The sequence below is a fragment of the Artibeus jamaicensis genome, unplaced genomic scaffold (genome assembly GCF_021234435.1).
Source record: "Artibeus jamaicensis isolate MK-2021 breed Jamaican fruit bat unplaced genomic scaffold, CSHL_Jam_final contig_1305, whole genome shotgun sequence".
Lineage (NCBI taxonomy): Eukaryota > Metazoa > Chordata > Mammalia > Chiroptera > Phyllostomidae > Artibeus > Artibeus jamaicensis.
This window is the reverse complement of record NW_026521257.1, coordinates 7,336-25,917: the sequence shown is the minus strand read 5'-3', so window position 1 is coordinate 25,917 and position 18,582 is coordinate 7,336. Positions and strand designations below refer to the sequence as shown.

The 18,582-nt window shown below is 57.3% G+C and overlaps 1 protein-coding gene and 1 pseudogene across 1 annotated transcript; both read right to left on the bottom strand.

Moving 5' to 3' along the window:
- Nucleotides 1-3,286: 3,286 nt before the first annotated feature.
- Nucleotides 3,287-6,507, bottom strand: LOC119065477 (patr class I histocompatibility antigen, B-2 alpha chain-like). The gene is made up of 7 exons (XM_053667152.1): nt 5,982-6,507; nt 5,524-5,799; nt 4,675-4,950; nt 4,484-4,591; nt 4,028-4,060; nt 3,839-3,886; nt 3,287-3,689 (listed from the first exon to the last, which is right to left on the bottom strand). The coding sequence occupies exons 1-7, from the start codon at nt 6,505-6,507 to the stop codon at nt 3,685-3,687; spliced, it is 1,272 nt and encodes a 423-aa protein (XP_053523127.1). The 3' UTR covers nt 3,287-3,684.
- A 10,154-nt stretch (nt 6,508-16,661) lies between these two features.
- On the bottom strand, nt 16,662-18,046 carry LOC119038056 (PDZ domain-containing protein 4-like; annotated as a pseudogene).
- Between the last annotated feature and the right edge of the window lie 536 nt (nt 18,047-18,582).

Sequence of the window (18,582 nt, the reverse complement as noted above, 5' to 3'; positions counted from 1 at the left end):
AGGAGACTTGCATCCAGGGAGCACTGGGCAGCAGCAGCTCATCCCAGGCTGCCCCCCGACTGTGCCCAAGGCCCCCTCTTCTCTGACCCCCCAGTGAGCTGACAGCAGCCCCTCCTGGTCACCTGTTGCTTCCTCTGTTCTAGGCCCTTCCTTGCTTCACCGTCCACAGTGAACGTTAATAACCGTCCTCATCAAAACAGAAGGGTCTCGGGGGAGGCAGAGGCCACGTCCCTCCATGACAGAGGGAACCCACGTCCCCAACGTTCGTGCATCTGCACACGGCACAAGGCCCCACTAGTGAGGTGACCACATGCTAGACTCTGACTCAGGACGTGGTGACAAAGACAGGCTGGGACTGTGCAGAGGGCACTCGGTCAGGGCAGGGGGAGTGGCAGCAACAGTTTCCAGGCGCAGGGGCAGCAGAGACGGCCATCCGACTGCAGGGCCAAAGGTCCCACCTCAGGGGAGCCAGTGGGGTGAGCGGTGACATCTGTGCCCTGCAGCAGGGCAGCGGGGCCTGTGTGGGACCCGACCCAGGCTGGGCTGTGGGCGGTTCCTGGCTGAGCAGCCTCTGGTCTGTTCTGTGACTTTCTCCAAAATGGCATTAGAACCCACTACACTGCTTTATATCTAAATTAGAAAAAATTAAGATATCATTGTTTGCTCCAAGAAATACACCTGTGGGACAGTTTCACTCAGAGATTTTATTATGCTGACCCGGGGCTGCCTCCTAAACCTTCCACCTGACTCTACCCCGTGGTAGAGAGAACAACTGTGACTCCCAACATCCTGTCTCATAAATGACAATATATGTCCTCCATTTTCTTTCTGAGGGAGAAAAAAACAATAAATGTGCATTGAAGACCCCTCTACACCCTGAGCTCCATCACTGACTTCAGTGGTTCCAGTCTGGCTGAGCTGCACAATGGCTTGAGGAGCTTCTTACAAACCCCAGGTCCCTCCCAGACCCGAGTCTCAGGGGATTAGGCCCCAGGCCAGGGTCACTCCTGTGATAAGCCCTGCAGGTGAGGCTGAGGCACAGCCCTGTGGGATCCTGGTCTGGGCTCCTGCTGCTAAATGTGCGACCTGAGGACCAGCAGCAGCCCCACCAGCCTTGTTATGAATCCAGAATCCCACGCTCTGCTCCAGACTTTCTGAGTCTTAACAAAGTGTGCAGGTAATTTGTGGGCACAAGAAAGTCTGGGACTCGGTGCTCAACAGCCTTCTAGACACAGAGATGACTGTGCAGGCGGCTCTGGTGTGCGGTCCACTCAGATCACTCAGCACTGGGGCCCTGGTTCAGTCCTTCTCCTTCGTCTTCTGTAGCTGTCACCTCCTTGGTGACCTCGCCCATGCTCACGGCTTTCAGTAGCATTTGTGTGTGTGGCCTCCCAAGTCTATCTGTGCAGCCCGCACATCTCCCCATCTCCAGACTCAGCGGTCCAACCACCAATCAGATGACTCCCTGGGATCTTCACAGACGTCTCAGCTCCACATTCTCTGGCAATGAACGGCTGTGATGTCCCCTCAAATCTGCTGCTTCCAGAGTCTCCCCATCTCTGCTGACACAACTCCTTCTCTCTGCTTGTGTCCTCTGAGATGTTTGGTGACCTGGACTCTTCTCCCTCATACCCCAGATTAAACATTAGGAAGGCCGTCAGGGCCCCCACAGAAGGTTTCCAGGATCCCCCCACACCCACTACTCCCACCACTCACCCCAGGAAGCATCTCCATCCTGGAGCCCAGCACAGACCCCTCCTGCGTCCACACTGCCTCCCTCACCTCCCAAGTCTGCTCTCAGCACAGCAGCCACTGGGACCCATTGAAGGGGACGTCAGACCATGTCCCCCTCCTGCTCCACTCTGTCCCCTGAGCCCTGCCTCACTGAGAGCACAGTTGTGCCCTTCCAACGTCCTCCAGGCCCACGTGGTCTGTCCATGACTCTGTCTCATCTCCATCACTCCCTGCCCCATTCCCACACTGACCCCACCCCTCCTCCTTCTTCCCAGACTCCAGACACCCCGCTGCCCCGGGGCATTTGCACTGGAGGGTCCCCTGCCTGGACAGGACTTCCTCTAGACATCCTGGTGGGCGATGCCTCCTGTCCTTCAAATCTTCCCTCAAGGCCACCTCCCCAGTGAGGCCCACACTGACCACCCAAATCAAACAGCCGCCTTCCCTGTCCCCACAGCCCACACTGGGGACCACTGTCCCTTCTGCATCTTCCCAGACCACATACCCTCCCACAGACACCGCCCTGTGTACTGTGCTCACACCCCCTCTCCCCACACAGACGGTTCCCACAAGGCTGACAGTGATCCTGATTGTGCCTCTGTGATGTCCCCACAGGCAAAACCAGTGCCACCCGTCTGTCACGCACGCAGCCACCACTGGTCATTAATGGTCAGGGCAGGGCACCTCCCTATGCTGCAGGCAGTGTCTGTACTCACGTGGCCCCAACCACAGCTGCTCTGTGGCAGCTACGGCCCCACGTGCACCCACATCGATGCCCCGCACTTTCCCCAAAGAGCAGCTCCCCCAAATCCACCCCAGACCCCATTCTTTGCATCCCAGAGTGGACACCGCAGCCAGCACTGGACTGAGGTCAGGGGGAGGGGTGGGCGGGCAGAGCGTAATTCCAATGGGGTCGAGTCTCGGATGGAAATTGTGGATCCCAGCTCTGCTCAGTCCAGAACCCGGTTCCTCTGAGACTTTAGGATGAGATGAAAGAACGGCCAAGCCCTAGAGGAGGGAAGGGCAGGACAAGTCTGATAGGTCATCTCTGCACCACAGACTCCCGTGTGCAGGGACCCCTGGGCCTGGTGTGGACAGTGACAGGCAAAACACTTCTGCTGCTCACAGACAGGGACACCCAGAGGAGAGTGAGAACAGGACTCCTAACAGGACAAAGGCAGTCGTGTTGCTGTATAGAACAAAGATGCAACGAATAAAATAAAGACCCAGAAGATGGGGCTGAGGGTCCGACCCAGGCCTGAGCCTCGGCTGACCTGGCACAGGAAGCCCTCGCTGCCCTCTGTCCTGGAGACGGGCTTCACTGGGACAGTTTACAAGGCCTGGGTGATGCTGGGTTCCTGTGATCACAGGTCCTGCTGGGACAAGGTTCCACTGAAGGGACAAGGACAAAGGGGCAGAGGGCAACCCAGCTGAGGAGGGACCACGTCAAAGCCCATGATGCACTGGGCGCCGACCGGGCACAGCCAGACCACGCTCGGTCCTCACAGCCTCTCCTGTCCCTGCAAGAGACTCAGCACAGCAAACACACGGGTTCTGCAAACTTCTCAATGAGTCCATTTATTTCCTTCAAAACTTAGGATCTTCAGCTTTTTAATTAACACATCAACCACTCAGGGCAAGCATTGAGAAAATAAATTTCCACCCAGAGCCTCATTTTGGTGAGAGATTGAGAAGCTGCAGCTCAGGCACCAGGAAGCACAGACAGGGCTGGGGGGCCGGGCCCTCTGCTGGAGCAGGGACAGGTGGGGAGGGGGCTGGTGGGCGGGGCGGGCCTGCCTCCCCCCTCCCAGTGATGCTGATGGGAACACAGACATTCAGGTGTCAGCTGCAGAAGCAGAAGTGAGATGTCCCTGAAGTGACAAACAGGGGCTGGCGGGTGTGTGTGTGTGAGGAACCTTCAGTCACTCATTCCCCGACAGGGCAGCTGTCTCATGCTGCAGAAGAAAATAATTGTGAATGAATGTCCATCAGTCGTTGTAGGTGGTGACATTGTCCAACAGCCCACCTTGTGCTGACCCCAGTGAGTCCCCCCATTGCCCAGTCCCGTCCCCTCTGCCCAACTCTCCCCCTGTCAGGGCCTCACCTTTACAAGCTGTGAGAGACACATCAGAGCCCTGGTCACTGTCACTGCCTGGGTGGCACAAAACAGGATGTGGTCAGAGCCCCAGGACAGGAGACTAAAGGAGGAACTATGGGGGGGGGAGGGGGAGGTCCCCCGTGGGCTGCTGTCTGGACTGACACAGGGTCTCAGGGGTCCCCCCTCCACACTCACTGGCAGCCTGAGCGTAGCTCCTTCCTTGTCCACCTGCGGGAAGAAAACGTCCTGTGAGACACCAGGGAGGAGGCAGGGCCCTGAGGCCCCAAGGGAAGTCCTGGTGCTGGACCACAGGGAAGTTTCCAGAACTCTGACTACAGACCCAGGGCAGGATCCGGAAACCTGAGGGAGGTTCACGTGCAGGGACTGGACCGACCACCCTCCTGCAGGTCTGTCCTCGGCAGGGACCCTCCCCTTGGACCTGTGACTCTTGGGAGCCAGGTCCCCACCACCAGAATCATCAGGGTGACAAATCTGTCCTTTATCTCACACGTGCCTCCCTAACCAGTCACTGTAGCAAGTAGGGCCCCAGACTGGCAAGCACAGGAGTGAAGACGATGCTTCCCTTTAATGAAGGGGGTCTCCTGGGCTTGAGACCCCGGGAGGGACAAAGCACACCCCACCCGTCCCTACCTGAGCGCCTCCTCCCCCACATCACAGCTGCAGCCACAGCTCCAAGCAGGACCAGGACACAGAGGACGCCCACAATGATGATGATGGTGCTGGTCTCAGGAGGAGGCTCTGCAAAGGGACAGGCAGGTGAAGGCCCTGCTCACAGGGTTCCCGCCCCGACCCCACTGACGTCCCCAGAGGCCCCTCCTCACCCCATCGCAGTGTCAGGGGCTCCCGTAGCCCCTCGTGCTGCACGTGGCACGTGTATCTCTGTTCCTCCCCGGGAGGCACCACCAGGGCCGCCCACGTCTGGAAGGTCCCGTCCCCCGAGGGCCTGGTCTCCACCAGCTCCGTGTCCTGGGTCTGGTCCTGCCCGTCCCGCCGCCAGGTCAGGGCGATGTCCGCAGGGTAGAAGTCCCGCGCCCAGCACCTCAGGGTGGCCTCCTGCTCAGAGGTGGGGTGGCGGGTCACTCGTGCCTCTGGGGGCTCTGAGGACAAGGGTCGGAAAGTCGGGCACTTCCCTCAGCCGCGGGGCAGTCCCGCAGCGCTCCCGTGGCCATCCCGAGACTGGACAGGACTGGAGGGGGGTGCAAACGGGAGACCCGGCTTGGAAGGCACCTGGGGGGATGCCCTGGTCTGTACAACGTTCTAGAACCAGTGGGACTGAGCCCAGGTGCAGGCCGGTCTGAGGGACAAAGGCGTTTCTGGTCCAGATGCGGGGGGGGGGGGGGGCGGGCACGTGGCTGCGGAGAGGGGGGTCGCACCGAGACCCGCGGGTGCGGGGCGGGATCGGGCCTGAGAGACGAGGTCTCCACGGGCCGGGGCGCCGCCGGGGTCAGAGGAGCCGCTGACCGGACATCTCGGGGCGCGTCCCCTCGGTCCCCGGGGAGGCTGCCCCCTGAGCGTCCCTGAGAGAAGGCGGGTCGCCCTCCGGTCCCGGGTCGGAAAGTCCGGGCGGACTCGGCCTCCCGACCACGCAGAGGCGGTTCTGACCCGGGTCCCGCGTCCGTCTCCCCGTCGGAGCCCAGCCCGAGGGCGGGGGCGCCCCGCGAGCCCGGTACCTGTGCGCTGCAGCGCCGCCTTCCCGCGCTCCAGGTACAGCAGGAGCGACTCCCTGCACCGGCCGTGCACGTAGGTCCTCACTTGCTCCGCTGCACCGGCCGCCTCCCACTTGCGCTTCGTGTTCTGAGCCGCCGTGTCGGCCGCGGTCCAGGAGCGCAGGTCCTCGTTCAGGGCGATGTAGTCGGCGCCGTCGTAGGCGAACTGGTCGTACCCGCGGAGGACGATCCCGTCCGGCCCCAGGTCGCAGCCGTACATCTCCTGGTAAGTGTGAGACCCTGACCCCGCCCCGAGGTCAGCCCCGCCCGCCGACCCGCCCCCCGCCCGTGGGGAATCCAACCGAAACCGAAACCGAACCCGAGTCCCGCGGGCTCCTCCCGGGGTGAAGCTCGGACGCCGACACTCGGGGCGACCCCGCCGGTCCGCGGGGTGTGGGTCGTGCCCGGCCCCGCGCGCTCACCGTGGTCGCTCTGGTTGTAGTAGCCGCGCAGGTTGTTCAGGTTCCCTAGGTAAAGCTGTGCGGTTTCCTTGCAGATCTGCGTCTGCTCCTCCCAGTACTGCGGGTCCACCTCCTCCACCCACGGACCCTCCATCCACGGCGCCCGCGGCTCCATCCTCGGGTTCGCAGCGTCGCTGTCGAACCTCACGAACTCGGTGCCGTCCACGTAGCCGACGGCGAAGAAGCGGGGCTCCCCCAGGCCGGGCCGGGACACGCTGGTGTAGAAGTAGCTCAGGGAGTGCGGGCCTGCGGGCGGGGCGCGGTGAGACCGGGGACGCTCCGCCCGGAGCCGGTCCCGGGTCCGCGGTCGCGGGGACGGAAACGGGGACCGGGGGCGGGATCCCGGGTCCGGTCCCGGGCGGTGGGGTCGCTCCTCCCCGCAGAGGCCGCCCCCTCCCGACCTCGCGCTCACCCGCCCGGGCCCCGTCAACGCCAGCGCCCCCGAGAGCAGCAGCAGGAGGAGGCTCGGGGACCGCATGACATGCATCCTCGGGGTTTGAGAGAAAATTGCGTCCCGGCGGCTCCGGGGAGACTTTTAACCGGGGAGCGGCGGCGGCGCTGATTGGTTTCTCCAGACACCGGCCACCAATGAGAGAAGCACCTGGGGCCGCGTCACGAGTATCCAGGAAAAAGGCCACCGTGCTTGTTGGGAGACGCAGAAGTGAAACCCGGAGGCCGGGAGTCCCCAGCGCGGAGCTTCCCCGCCCAGACTCCGCCCTCGGGCCGAGACCCCGAGCGACGGCCGGGCACCTGGGCACCTGGGACCCGATCCCTCCTCCTGCTCTGAGAGCCCGTGGTCGCAACTCGTCCCCGACTCCGGGCCCCAGTCTGTCCGGGGAAACCAGGGAGCGACCCCCAGGCCGGGCCCAGCCCCCTTTTCTCCTCTCCGTCCCCGGAGCCCCTCTCCCGGGAACGGACTCCGCCTTTCCGGAGCTCGGGCCGCTCTGCTTCTAGGGTTTATGTGACCTGACTGCCCACCCAGATAATGTGGGGGACTCTCCCTGTCCCACGGTCCGTAACCTCAATGACATCACCCAGGTCCCTTTGCCACTCGAGGAAACCTGTCACAGGCTCCAAGGACCGGGCTGGCTGTCTCTGGGGACACTGTTCAGCCTTCCATACCTAATGGTGCTGACTGTCACAGAGGGTCAAGGGGGTAGTGCTCTGGGATGGTGACAGTGGGCCAGGAGCTAAAAGAAATGGGGGAGTGGCCTGGGGTCCACAGGGAATCCCTCTGCTGAGGTAGTGGGAGCTCCAGTCTGATGGCAGATTGGGGGTGATAGGGAGAGGGAGGGAAGTGGGTCAAACCAGTGGAGGAGCCAGGACGGTGCCCCCTGCACGCCCATGGCACTAGGTGACAGGGAGTGGGGACACCCATGGGAGGACTTCAGAGGGAGCCATGGCCTCAGGGAGACTCGGGCTCCTGGGGGGGTGGTGCCCAGGTTCTGGTCCTGGGCTGAGCACTCAGGGGCCCAGTGGGCAGGTTTCAGGGGTCGGGGAGGAGGGGGTGTGCGAGGGGGCAGAGTGGGGGCTGCAGAGCCTGTGGAGGTGAGGTGCAGGATGTTTGGGGACCAGGGGTGACTGAGACAGGGACAAGGACAGATGAGTTTGGTCCTGGTGGCTTCAGGGTGGATGGTGGTGAGTGAGTGACAGGGTGGGTGGAGCAGGGGTTGGGTTCCCCCTGGGGTCTGTGGGTGGGGATGAGGAGGTTGGGGTGGGGGTCTCAGTCCCAGTCCTGACCCCTGACTGTGGGGTGGAGGGTCAGGGGGAGAGGCAGGGTCTTGGAGGACGTGCATGAGTTCGCTCTGAACCCTGAGAGAGGGGACTGTGCTCACTCCAGGTCTCAGTGCAACAGCTGCTGTTGAAGGTGTGACTTCTGGGGCACCAGGTGTGGCCCTGGCACCGGGCCCCTCCCCTGTCCTGCTGAGGGGACAGAAGGTCCAGGGCAGCTGAGGTCCTCGTCCCAATCGTCCCGATGTGCGTATCCACACTGGGGAGGATGTAGATGTTGAGATGCTGTTCCCAGTAAGAGATGATTTCACTTCCAAACCTGAGTTTCAGAAAGGGAAGCAGGGAGTAGAGGAAAATGGCCTACTGTCAGTTTCCCTGGTGTGGCTGTGGAGGGGAAGGAGGGAGGGGAGCTGGGAGGGGCCGGGGGCGTCAGGGACGGTGTGAGGGCCCCTGCGTGGTCCTCCTCTCCAGTGGGGGACATTTGCAGGATAATGTGGGGAAGTTTATATTATTTGACAGTGTATAATATCAGAAAATTATAGTTATTTTCTTCAATGTAATAATACTATTGTTCGAAGAGAAAGGTTATTTTTTCTGAGATGAAAATCGAAATATTCAGGGGAGAGGGTCATGATGCTGGCAGATGATTTTCTTTCCCTCCCACTTCCTCTTGCACATGGACCCGGGCGGGGCAGCTCAGGTCCAGGAGCAGCAACTGCACCCACACCCGCCCTCCCTGCGGTGCTTCTGCTGCTGCTCAGACCCACTCAGACGGCCCGCCTTCCTCTTTCAAGGAGACTTTCATCGAGGGATCCTTCTCATCCAGCCCTGCTTCAGCCATATTCACAAACTCACAGTCCATCAGCCAGTTCAACCCATGTTTGAACCCAAGTTTGGATTACCTTCAATTTCTGTCTCACAGGCCACCGAGCACTAGGCATTTCAGGGGCTGTACCTACCAGATGTCACCTTTAAGGTCCCAGAACATTCCATGATTAGGCGCTTTGCCTGCACTTTACAACTGATCTCCAGGAGCTGCTGGAGGGTGCCTCGCTGAGTGCCCACACCACATCTCCTCAGGGGCTTCTGGAATGCGGGTGGGCACCCACTTTAGGATTTCCACAATTCCCCCTTTCCCTGCTCCCCAGTCTTCTTCTCCATCCTCATTTATGCTCTCATTCCGTATCTCTAGACAATAACAATACTCATTTCTCATCCCTTCTCCCCAACTCCAGTTCCTACTCTCTCTAACCCACATGCTCTTTCTCGGGAAACACACTCTGACCTTACTTCTCATTTTTCTATTTACAAAACCCTCAATGGTGAGTGATATCAGCAGGAGGCTGGACCAGGAGGCTCTGGCCCCTCCCCCAGGAACGAGCTAAACCAACACTTACATGTGCATCAGTGTTCTTGGTGAGAAGCCCAGACATTGTTCAAGAGAGGCTGCACACTGGGAAGCGAGAAAGTGCCCACAAAAACAGGAGGAAAGCTCACCATGAACCCCAGTCTTTCCATAACCCCCTCCCAGCGCAGCACCACACACCCAGGAGGGAGCCCCGACTCTTGGCTCTTCTTTGAGGAGCCAAGTGTTTGGACCACACACCTGGAGCCTAACTTTTCTGGCTGCTGCCTGAGGTCTGGTCTCTAAGTCCCTGTCTCTCCAGCAGGCAGGCCCAGTGTTTGCAGGCGCAGTGTTTGCAGGTCCCAGGGGGCCACAGGGAACAGGGGCAGATCTGAATGGGGGTGAGCGCCTCCTGGGGCTCCTCTCCCTGGTTCACACAGAGTCAGGGGGTGGTGGGCACAGCCCCCAGATCCTCCCTGGGGGAATTAGACTACACCCCCAACACCCCAACGTCTCTGGCTGCTGCCTGGGGATCTGTCCCTGGCAGGGGTCTGGACTTTCTGTTGTCCTGGGGACTGCAGAGAACACAGCAGTGGCTGTGAATGGGCCTGTGGGCTCCTCCCCCACCTCCCTGGCTCCAGTGATGAAGCCCAGCTCCCAGCTTCTTTCTGGAAGGAGTTACACTGCACAACTAGCATCCTGACCTTTTCCCTCTGCTGCCCAGACTCTGGCTTCTGACTGTCCTGTTTCCTGAGCCGATGAAGCAGGCCCTCCCTACTAGTGCCCTGGGAACCTGACTGGGTGTGGGGACACTTCCCAGGGCTCCTCCCCCTGAGCTGCTTCAGCAATAAAGTCACGCCTCCAGCTTCTCTCTGGAAGGAGTTGGATTATACATCTGGCCTTCCACCGCTTCTACCTGCTCTGGGAGAGACTGGCGTCTACCTCTCCCGTCTCTGAGGGCTGACAGGGCTGCATTCGCTAGAGAGCAAAGCAGTGTCTAAAGGAGAGTTTGAATGAGAATCGGGCATTGGCCACACAGCTGCCCTCCCTGGCTCAGTGCAGAGTGAGCAGGAGGTGAGCTCCAGTCCCAGCTTCTCCCTGAGCAGGGAGGGCACTGGGCACACAGGTAGCACCCCCACTGTGCCAGCTGCTCCTCAAGGGACTGCCTTCTCTTTCACCTGCTTGGGGCGCAGACAGGACTTGTCAGAGCCTAGAATCCTGGGGCTGCTAAGAACGAAAGAGGAATAGAGGAAGTCACCTCATACAAGAAAGACCCTATATGAAAAACTCACTGCTAACATCATAATCAGAGGAGAAAACTTGAAAGCTTGTCTTCTAAGATTTGGTACAAGGCAAGGAGGCCCACACTCACTGGTTGTATTCAGCATAGTTCTGGAAGTCGTAGCCAGAGCAATCAGGCAAGAGAAATAAATAAAAGCCTCTGTCCTGGCTGTTGTAGCTCAGTGGATTGAGCTTGGTCCTGCAAACCAAGAGATCGAGGTTCGATTCCCAATCAGGGCACGTGCCTGGGTTGCAGGCCAGTTCCCAGCAGGGGATCAGTGTGCAGCCACACACTGAGGTTTCTCTTCCACTCTCCTTTGCTTCCCCTCTAAAGATAAATAGATTAAATCTTTTTAATCTGTTAAAAAGGGAAGGTGTGTCTGCGCTCATCTGTGCGCTGCTCTGACGGCCTGTTCTCCCTGCGTCCCTCCTGGAGGACGTAGTAACAGTTGACTGAGCCCCTCCTTGGCCCCCAAACAGAAATTTCCTTTTGATGCTCCTGTGGACCGGGCCTCCCTGGTGCACAAGGACCCGGCGAATTCTTTGGTCTCCTCACCCAGGCTCTTCACCTGTTTGCCAGCAACAGCCACATTAACACAGAGGATGTCTCTGATTGGCTGAATACAGCAGGGTTCCCCCCATTCTAGAGTCTGTTTTCTTCTTCTTTACCTCTGCCTTGTTCCTTTACCCTCACACCCACAGAGACTTGGTTGGTTAAAGCACCAGAGGGCGGTGGTCCTCAGTGGGACCACTGGGACTCCACACCTTGATGACCCTCCTAAGCTCCCGGGAAGCTGGGGTCATCAAAGGTCAGTGCTGAGGGCCCCTGGGTGAGGAGATTTAGGGTGTCATGTGAGAGACAGTATAGAGGATGAATCGTTCCTCTCCCTCTGTGGTTCATGGGCAACTTCCCTTCCCAGGAGATGCCCAGTCCCTCTCACCTCTCATGTCCCTTCTGAGCCTAAAGGACAGGTGCAGCTCAGTCCAGACAGCCAGGGTCTGGCTCAGACTTGTTCAGGTTCAGGTGCCTCCCCAATTCCTCCCAGACCTCCATCCTTCTGCCCCAGCACTCTGATTTCTCCACCACTTCCTGACTCCAAGTCCAGCTCTACTGCAGTATGTACCACCACGTCACTGGTCACCTGTTTACCTGTCTTCATTCTGCCCCAGACGTGAGCCCCGTGTGTGTGGGGTCCAAGGCTGGTTGGTCTGTGTTTTCTCGGCATCGTGCCGGGCACACGGCCGTCCCTCAGTGACCCCTGGACAAACAACCTCCCAGAATGCTGTGGGGATGTTCGCAGACACAGAGGCTAAGCAGAGGCTGGTGGTTGCCAGAATGGAGGAGAGTCAGGGGCTGGTGAAAAAGGTGAAGGGATTAAGAAGTAACAGGGTAGTTACAAAACAGTGCTGGGGGTGTAGCGTACAGCACAGGGAATACAGTCGACAATTCGTTATAACTCTGTACATTGCCAGGTGGATGCTTGAAATACCAGAGGGGGCACTTTGAAAGTGTACAACTGTCTAAGTGCTGTGCTGTACACTTGAAAGTAGTACAAAAATAACATTGAATTTTAAAAAATAAAATAACATTAAGCAGAAGTTGCAACGTAGTAAAGGAAAAAGTAACAGAAAAAAGGAATCTTACTAATTAAAATTTAACCGGTAACTTCCAGGAAACTGACCTCAGTTACAGGAAGAGACTGGTTCGATCACGACGCTCTGAGTCGTGAGAGTCGGACAGGAACCTTGAATTTCCGACCCCTTTCCCAGTGCGCTCAGCCGTCCCTTGGGCTGCCTTGTCCTCGCCTTTGGTTTCCGCGTCACAAATCTTAGCCCTGCCACCGCCGCCTTTTCCCCTCACACCCGTCCAGGCGGCATCTCTGTGCCCGAAGCCCACCTGGGCCCCTGCCCTCACTCACCCCCTCGCCGCACACCCACGCACCCTCATCACACACACGGGACCTGATAGCGCAGTTAGAGCAGCGGGTCACGGCCAGGATCTCACCTCGGGGACCCCGAGCACGATGCTAGGCAGCCTCTGCTCCTCCCACCCTGGGGGCCGGGCTGCACCCGTGTCTCCGTGCGGCCAGAGTGTGGGGCACGTGTCTGTTTCTCTTCATCCTCTCCCTCCCACCCCAGCAGCCCTGCCAGTCTCCAAGGACCAGCTCAGGTTGAACATGGCTCATCCCCTGAGAACCCAGGCGGGGCTCAGGCTCAGAGACTGAGCATAGCACATGTCATGGATGAGACGCATACATTTCTTCTCTCTCCCTGACCTGAACTCCCCTAACTCAGCTGACCACATGCATCCCTGTGGGCCAGCCTTCCACAGTCCCACAGGGCCTCAGGCAGCTCACCCATGAGTTCAAGGGGAGCAGCTGGTCTCTGTGGAGCTGAAGACGAGGGAGGCTGGGTGGCACCTGCCTGAGTTTGGTGACTTCACTCACCTTGACCAGCAGGAGGGGCTGGCCAGCATCGCGGCCATCACAGGCGTCTTGCAGCCTGTCAAGGCCGGGCAGGCTACTGGATGTCCTGGCAGTCCTAGGGGATGCTTGATGTGCCTTCATTTAAGGGTGGGAGATCTGTGCATGGGGCTTGTCCCCCTGTGTGTCTCTGCATGCCTCTGCGTGTCACCTGTCCCCCAGCATGGCACCCAGTGGGGAGTCCCAACCCCCTTATATACTAGATTATAGACATAGCTGGTAGGGTGCCAACAGATGTATGCAACAGAGCTTATTACTACACAGGCGAGCCCACTCAATCCCACTCAGGAGGAATGTCACTTTGAAACCATGTGGAAGGATGTCTGTGATGTAGTGGAAACTGCAAGATGCAAAGAACAGTGTCAAATACGTGCTACCTTTGGGGTAGGAAAGAGGGAAACAGACATTTTCGAAAAGCCGCACTGGATCGACCAACCAGAAACTGATGAAAATGAGGGGAAAGGAGGATAAATTAGATGGAGTGGGTTTGAAGCAACAGTGAGCACTGAGTTTTTAAAAAGTTTTGTTTGCTGATTTGAGAGAGAGAAAGGGAGAGAGAGAGAAACCTCAGTTTGATGTTCCACTTACTGATGCATTCATTGGCTGACTCTTGTCTGTGCCCTGACTGGGGATTGAACCGGCAACTCTGGTGCATCAGCATGACATTCCGACCAGCTGAGCAATATCGACTTTTGAAATGCATAAATGCTGTACAATTTTTATAAATACCAAACAAAAACTTGTAAAATTTAAAACAAACAGAAGCAAGTGAAACACACAGAGAAAATGTTAGTTAAAGCAATTAGTTAAAATATTAAAGCAATTAGAAAGCAATACTGTATATTTTAGTAGAATATATTTTAAGGACAAAAATACCGAAAAAATGTCAAACATCATTAGTAGTTTTAATAGTCATTGTTAATGGCAATACTGTGTATTATTTTAAACTATGTTACGTATATTAGATGACAGAGCAAATCAGTAATTACTGATGTAATTAGGGATGAAGATCTTCGATGTACAAAAGGAAGAATGAAGAAGCTGAATGATAACAAACGTCCATTCTAACTAATAATTTGCTTTCTATCTATAAACTCTGCCCCAGCAAACGGAGAGCCCAGCGCCAGTGACGCCTCGGCAGCAATGAGCATCCCCAGCGCCCTGACTGCAGCTTCCAAACCCCAGTGTCCGTGACGGACACGGAGCTTCCTGGAGACGGACTGGCCTCAGGTCTGGGTTGGGGCAGACAAGGTGTGTTTTAGAAAACAAGGAAGTTTCAAAGGCTGACAGAGTCCTGTCAGAAGAAAAGAGCAGCCAGTGTGACTGGGTTCTCATGTGGGACAATTCGAGCATCGGAAAAATGACCACAATCATCTTAAATCACTGAATGTATAAAAAACCTAATCATGAACCAATAAAGATAAAACACACAGGCAACCACCAAACTTAACTGTCAGCACCGGACGTGACATGTGAATTGCTCACACAGAAAACCGGTACTTACACAAAACGAGCTCATCTATCCTGACCTTTCAGAAGGAACCGAGCCGTTCCCTTGGGGAGAAAAGCTCCCCCCCTTCACATGCTGCCTCCCGTCCTGCTCACTGCCTGGCTCATGGCCGCTGCAGATGCCCCTGCAGACGGAAGGAGCCGGGCCAGAGCCGTGACCCTGCATGAGAGCTTGGAGTTGATTGGCTCTATGCCATGGGGCCACACTTGCCCAGACTCACTATGGCAGCCCAGTAAACTCGTAATAATACAGAAATACTTACTGGCAGGTGTAACTGATTATAGGAGGAGTCAGAAATGGGGCTGCAAAGGAGGATGGGTGTGGAGATTTAAACCTAGACACAGCAGCCACGAAAGGGAGAACCATGTGGTTTTGGCCAGAGTGCAGACTCCTGCAGCCAGGTGAAAAAGAGAGCCACGCAGTTTGGGGTGGAGTGAGGACCCCCGCAGTCATGTAGGGAGAGCCATGCGGTTTCAGCAAAGTAAGGGTCCCCTCTTGGCCAGGTGAAAGAGGGAGACACGTGCTTTTGGCAGAATGCAGACCTCCTCTTTTCCAGGTGAAAGGGAAAACCACGAAGCTTTGCCAGAATGGAGATCCCTGCAGCCAGGTGAAGAAGAAAGACACATGCTTTTGGTGGAGTGCAAACCCCTGCAGCTTTGGTAGAAGAGGCCCATGCGGCCTTGGGGTGCTCCATTTGGCTGCGTGGCCTGGGAAGCAGGAGAGACTTTGACGGAAAAATGGGTACAAAGAACTCTTTCCAGTGGACCATGAGAGGGGACCACAGTGCTTTGGATTAACTGGAGATCCTGCCTGGATGGTCAACACCACTGATGATACCAGTGCCCTGGAAACACAGACGTGTGCTCTTTTCCTGATTTATGGTACCTGGAACTGGGACAGTGGGAGAAGGGAGCACTGTGTGTGTAGGCGTATACCCTAAAGGACTTTGCTATTCTAATGGAGGCATTAGGCCTGAATAGCATTAAATAAACATTTTGTTTCCTTTTCACAAATCTCTGGCATTGAGAGATGTCTTTCCAATTGGCAGCGGACAGATGAGCCCAGTAGGTATCAGTATACCGTCCTTGGGAGGGGCCCCTGTTGTTCTGTAGCAGTTTTTTTGGCATCGCTGGGTGGGCCAAAGATTGCTTCCCCCCCACCCCCGGGACCTGTTGTTCTGTAACAAAATGTTCAGAAGCCCCAAGATAAAAGTAAAAAAAAATTTTTTAAACACCATAAAAAGGCAGCTTTGTTGTTGCGATGCCAGTGGTGGGCAGGTGAGCAGTCTGTCTGACTGCAGGCTGAGGCTCTCTGAGGCCCAGGGGCCTGGGGGTTGAGGCAGCCCTCACCAAGTGCACCAGCCCCTGAGGGCTGCCCAGCCACACCTGCAGAGTGGGCTGCAGGACATCTCCTCCCCAGTCAGCCCAGCTGCCCGGGCACCCCTCTCACTGGGGCCCAGGCCACTCCCTCAGCTCCACCTGGGTCCCGTCACACAGGCCTTTTGCTCTTACTCACCGGCCTTGGCTTCTGGACCCGTCAGGTGTGAGTCCGGCCCTCAGAAGAGCAGCCACACTCCACATGGAGTCGGGCCCTGCCCTGGGCTCCGTTATTTCTTCTTGGGTGGACGCGGCCCCCTCAGCCCCCAGTCTTGGCTCTCCCTTGCTCACAGAGGTGGTGGTTCCCAGGGTGAGACTTGGAAGCCAAGCCAGAGGCTCCTTGTCCCCACGACTCCGAGAGCAGCCAGCAGGAGAGCTGTTTCTCCTTCTTCCCTTCCTTCCCACCCTTGCCCTTCCTCCCCTTCCCTCCCACCCCCACCCTTCATCTCTTACTCTCCCCCCCACCTCCTTCCCAGCCCTCACTGGGGGGTGTCACCTTTGTCCGGCTGCCTGAAGGAGCTGCCAGCCCCCAGGGCAGGTGCACAAAACAGAAAAACAATTGGCGAGCACAGGAAGGGAGAAAACCCACCAAATCAGGGTTGCCTCTGTCTATAGGTCATGGTGGGTCCCAGCCAGGGGACAGTCTGCTCAGCTCTGAGGCTGGACGTTCTCTGGAGCTGAGCACAGTCCTGTTCACCTCCTTTTCAGGTCAACTTCCCCCTCCCCAAGAACCCACACTGAGAGAGCCCTGGAGGGGTGTGCATGGTGCGTGCACCTGCACTGCCTGGGCTTGTGCTGTACACACTGAAGGGGTGCCCCTGCTCCTCAGGGGCTTCTCTCTGGTAACAGAGACCTGTGTTCACACAGGAAGACAGGTGAACACACACCTGTACACACGCAGACACACACTAGATTCTAAGGGGGAGTAGGGGGTGGGGTGCTTCGCGGCCCGCTGGCCCCCAGCTCACAGATTCTCTCCTCCAGCAGCCCGACCTTCATGCACAGTTCCCGCAGCTGCTGCATCTTCTGCACCTGCAGGAGGTTGAGGCACTTGAACGCCAGGTGCCTCGGTCTCTCCTCCGGCACGGCCCTATCCTGGCCCTCTCCTGGCCCTCTCTTGGGCTCTCACTGTGGTGGAGTCTTTGGCGCTATTGCCCCAGAGTCACCATAGTGGTGGGGAGAGGTAGCCCAGCTTGGACTGGTTGCGGTTCTCCAGGCGGCACTTGATCTCCAGCAGCTCCCAGTATTGCTCCTACTCTTTGCAGGTGAGGCCAGGGTGTTCCCCACCCCGGCCCAGCCCCCTCAGTCAGCAGGGAGTCCAGGCTGAAGTGGAAGCCCCCACTGTCCAGGGCGTCCCCTTGCAGGCCAGAGTCGTGCAGGGTCCCAGGCAAGTTTGTGGTGCTCGTCGCTTGTCTCCCAGTAGGTTGTGCTCAGAGCTCTCCTCAGGGCGGGAGCTCTCATTCTCCCGCCCACCCCACTGCCCAGCTCCTGCCTGTGGCTCAAACCTGAGCCCACATGGGGGACCACTTGCTCCTCTTTATTTCTGAGCAATGGGCAGGGGTGATTTCAAATTCCAAACACTCAGGTCCCCTCACTCTCTAAGTCCAAGTCATCCAGGAAGTCATCTGGTCACTGTCCTTCCATCGCTTTGCCAGCTGGCTCTCAGACCGGGCCACCAGCAGGGAAATGTTGGTGTTCTTCCCCTGGCTCTGCAAGGCCATGGCCTCCTCCTGGTCCTGGGCGTCCGCTGTGCATGTGGGTGATTCGATCTCCCTCTCTGATCTCGCCTTTGGCTGCAGTGCTGCCAGGATTCATCTTCCAGTGCAGATGCCAAGGTCCTCTCCACCGTCTGTGTGGAAGCAAACTATCAGGCCCAGCCCGTGCTGGTGGCTGGCTTTGCACATCCCCCTCCTCATACTCCTGCTGGTCCTCACAGTCCACCTCCTGCTGGCTGCTCTCGCTGAACTCCACTGGGTCCTAATACTCACAGCTGAAGGGGGAGCTCAGGCAGGATGGAGGCTCCAGGGTGACTGTGGGCGTGGTGGGTGGACTCAGCTTGAAGGTGATGTCAGGCTGAGTGCCACTGTCCACCAGCTGCAGGCTGTGACAGGAGCTGTCCCCCCAGAGGTGGGGGCGACATGTCAGCACCTGGATCTCCCGAGGCTCCTTGGAGGAGTGTGGGGCCTCCACTGTGTGCTCCTGAGACAACTTGGAGAGCTCCTTCCCGTTCCCCTGGGGCATCGCTTTGGGCTGCTCCTTGGGTTTCTGGACCAGGGACCCACACAGGCCCTCCCATGGTGCTGGCCAGTGAGGGAAGCAAGGAAAATGTGGAAATGTCTTTCACTGGCCCCTGTGCAGGACCTTAAAAACGCTTTTTAATCTAAGTCCCTTTTAAGTATTACTCACGATAACATTAAATGAACAATTAAACATTATAAACATGGTTTCCCAGCCCTCTGCTGACAGGTGTGTTTACTTATTTCTCCTCACAATCCCAAACTCTGAAGCCTCTCTCATCTCAGTGCCCACAGTGGGGGCTGGTTCACAGTCAGGGTCAGGGACAGGAAATTCCTCGGGCACAGAGTGACTGCCCTCTCTTTTCACCAACATGATTGACAGTGAATGTGTTGAATTACAGCTTCTCTTTCTCATTTGGGGCACTGGTTCTCAACTAGAAACAAACATCACAGAATAGAAAGCAGGTTTAGTTTCTCATGGCAGGGAGCAAAAAACAAAAATTTCATACAATAGAATATTTTCACTTGCATCCTTGGTTTGTAACTTCAGCTTTTCAAAAGTGGTTTAAATGCTAATAGGACTCATAAAATTTTTGTGG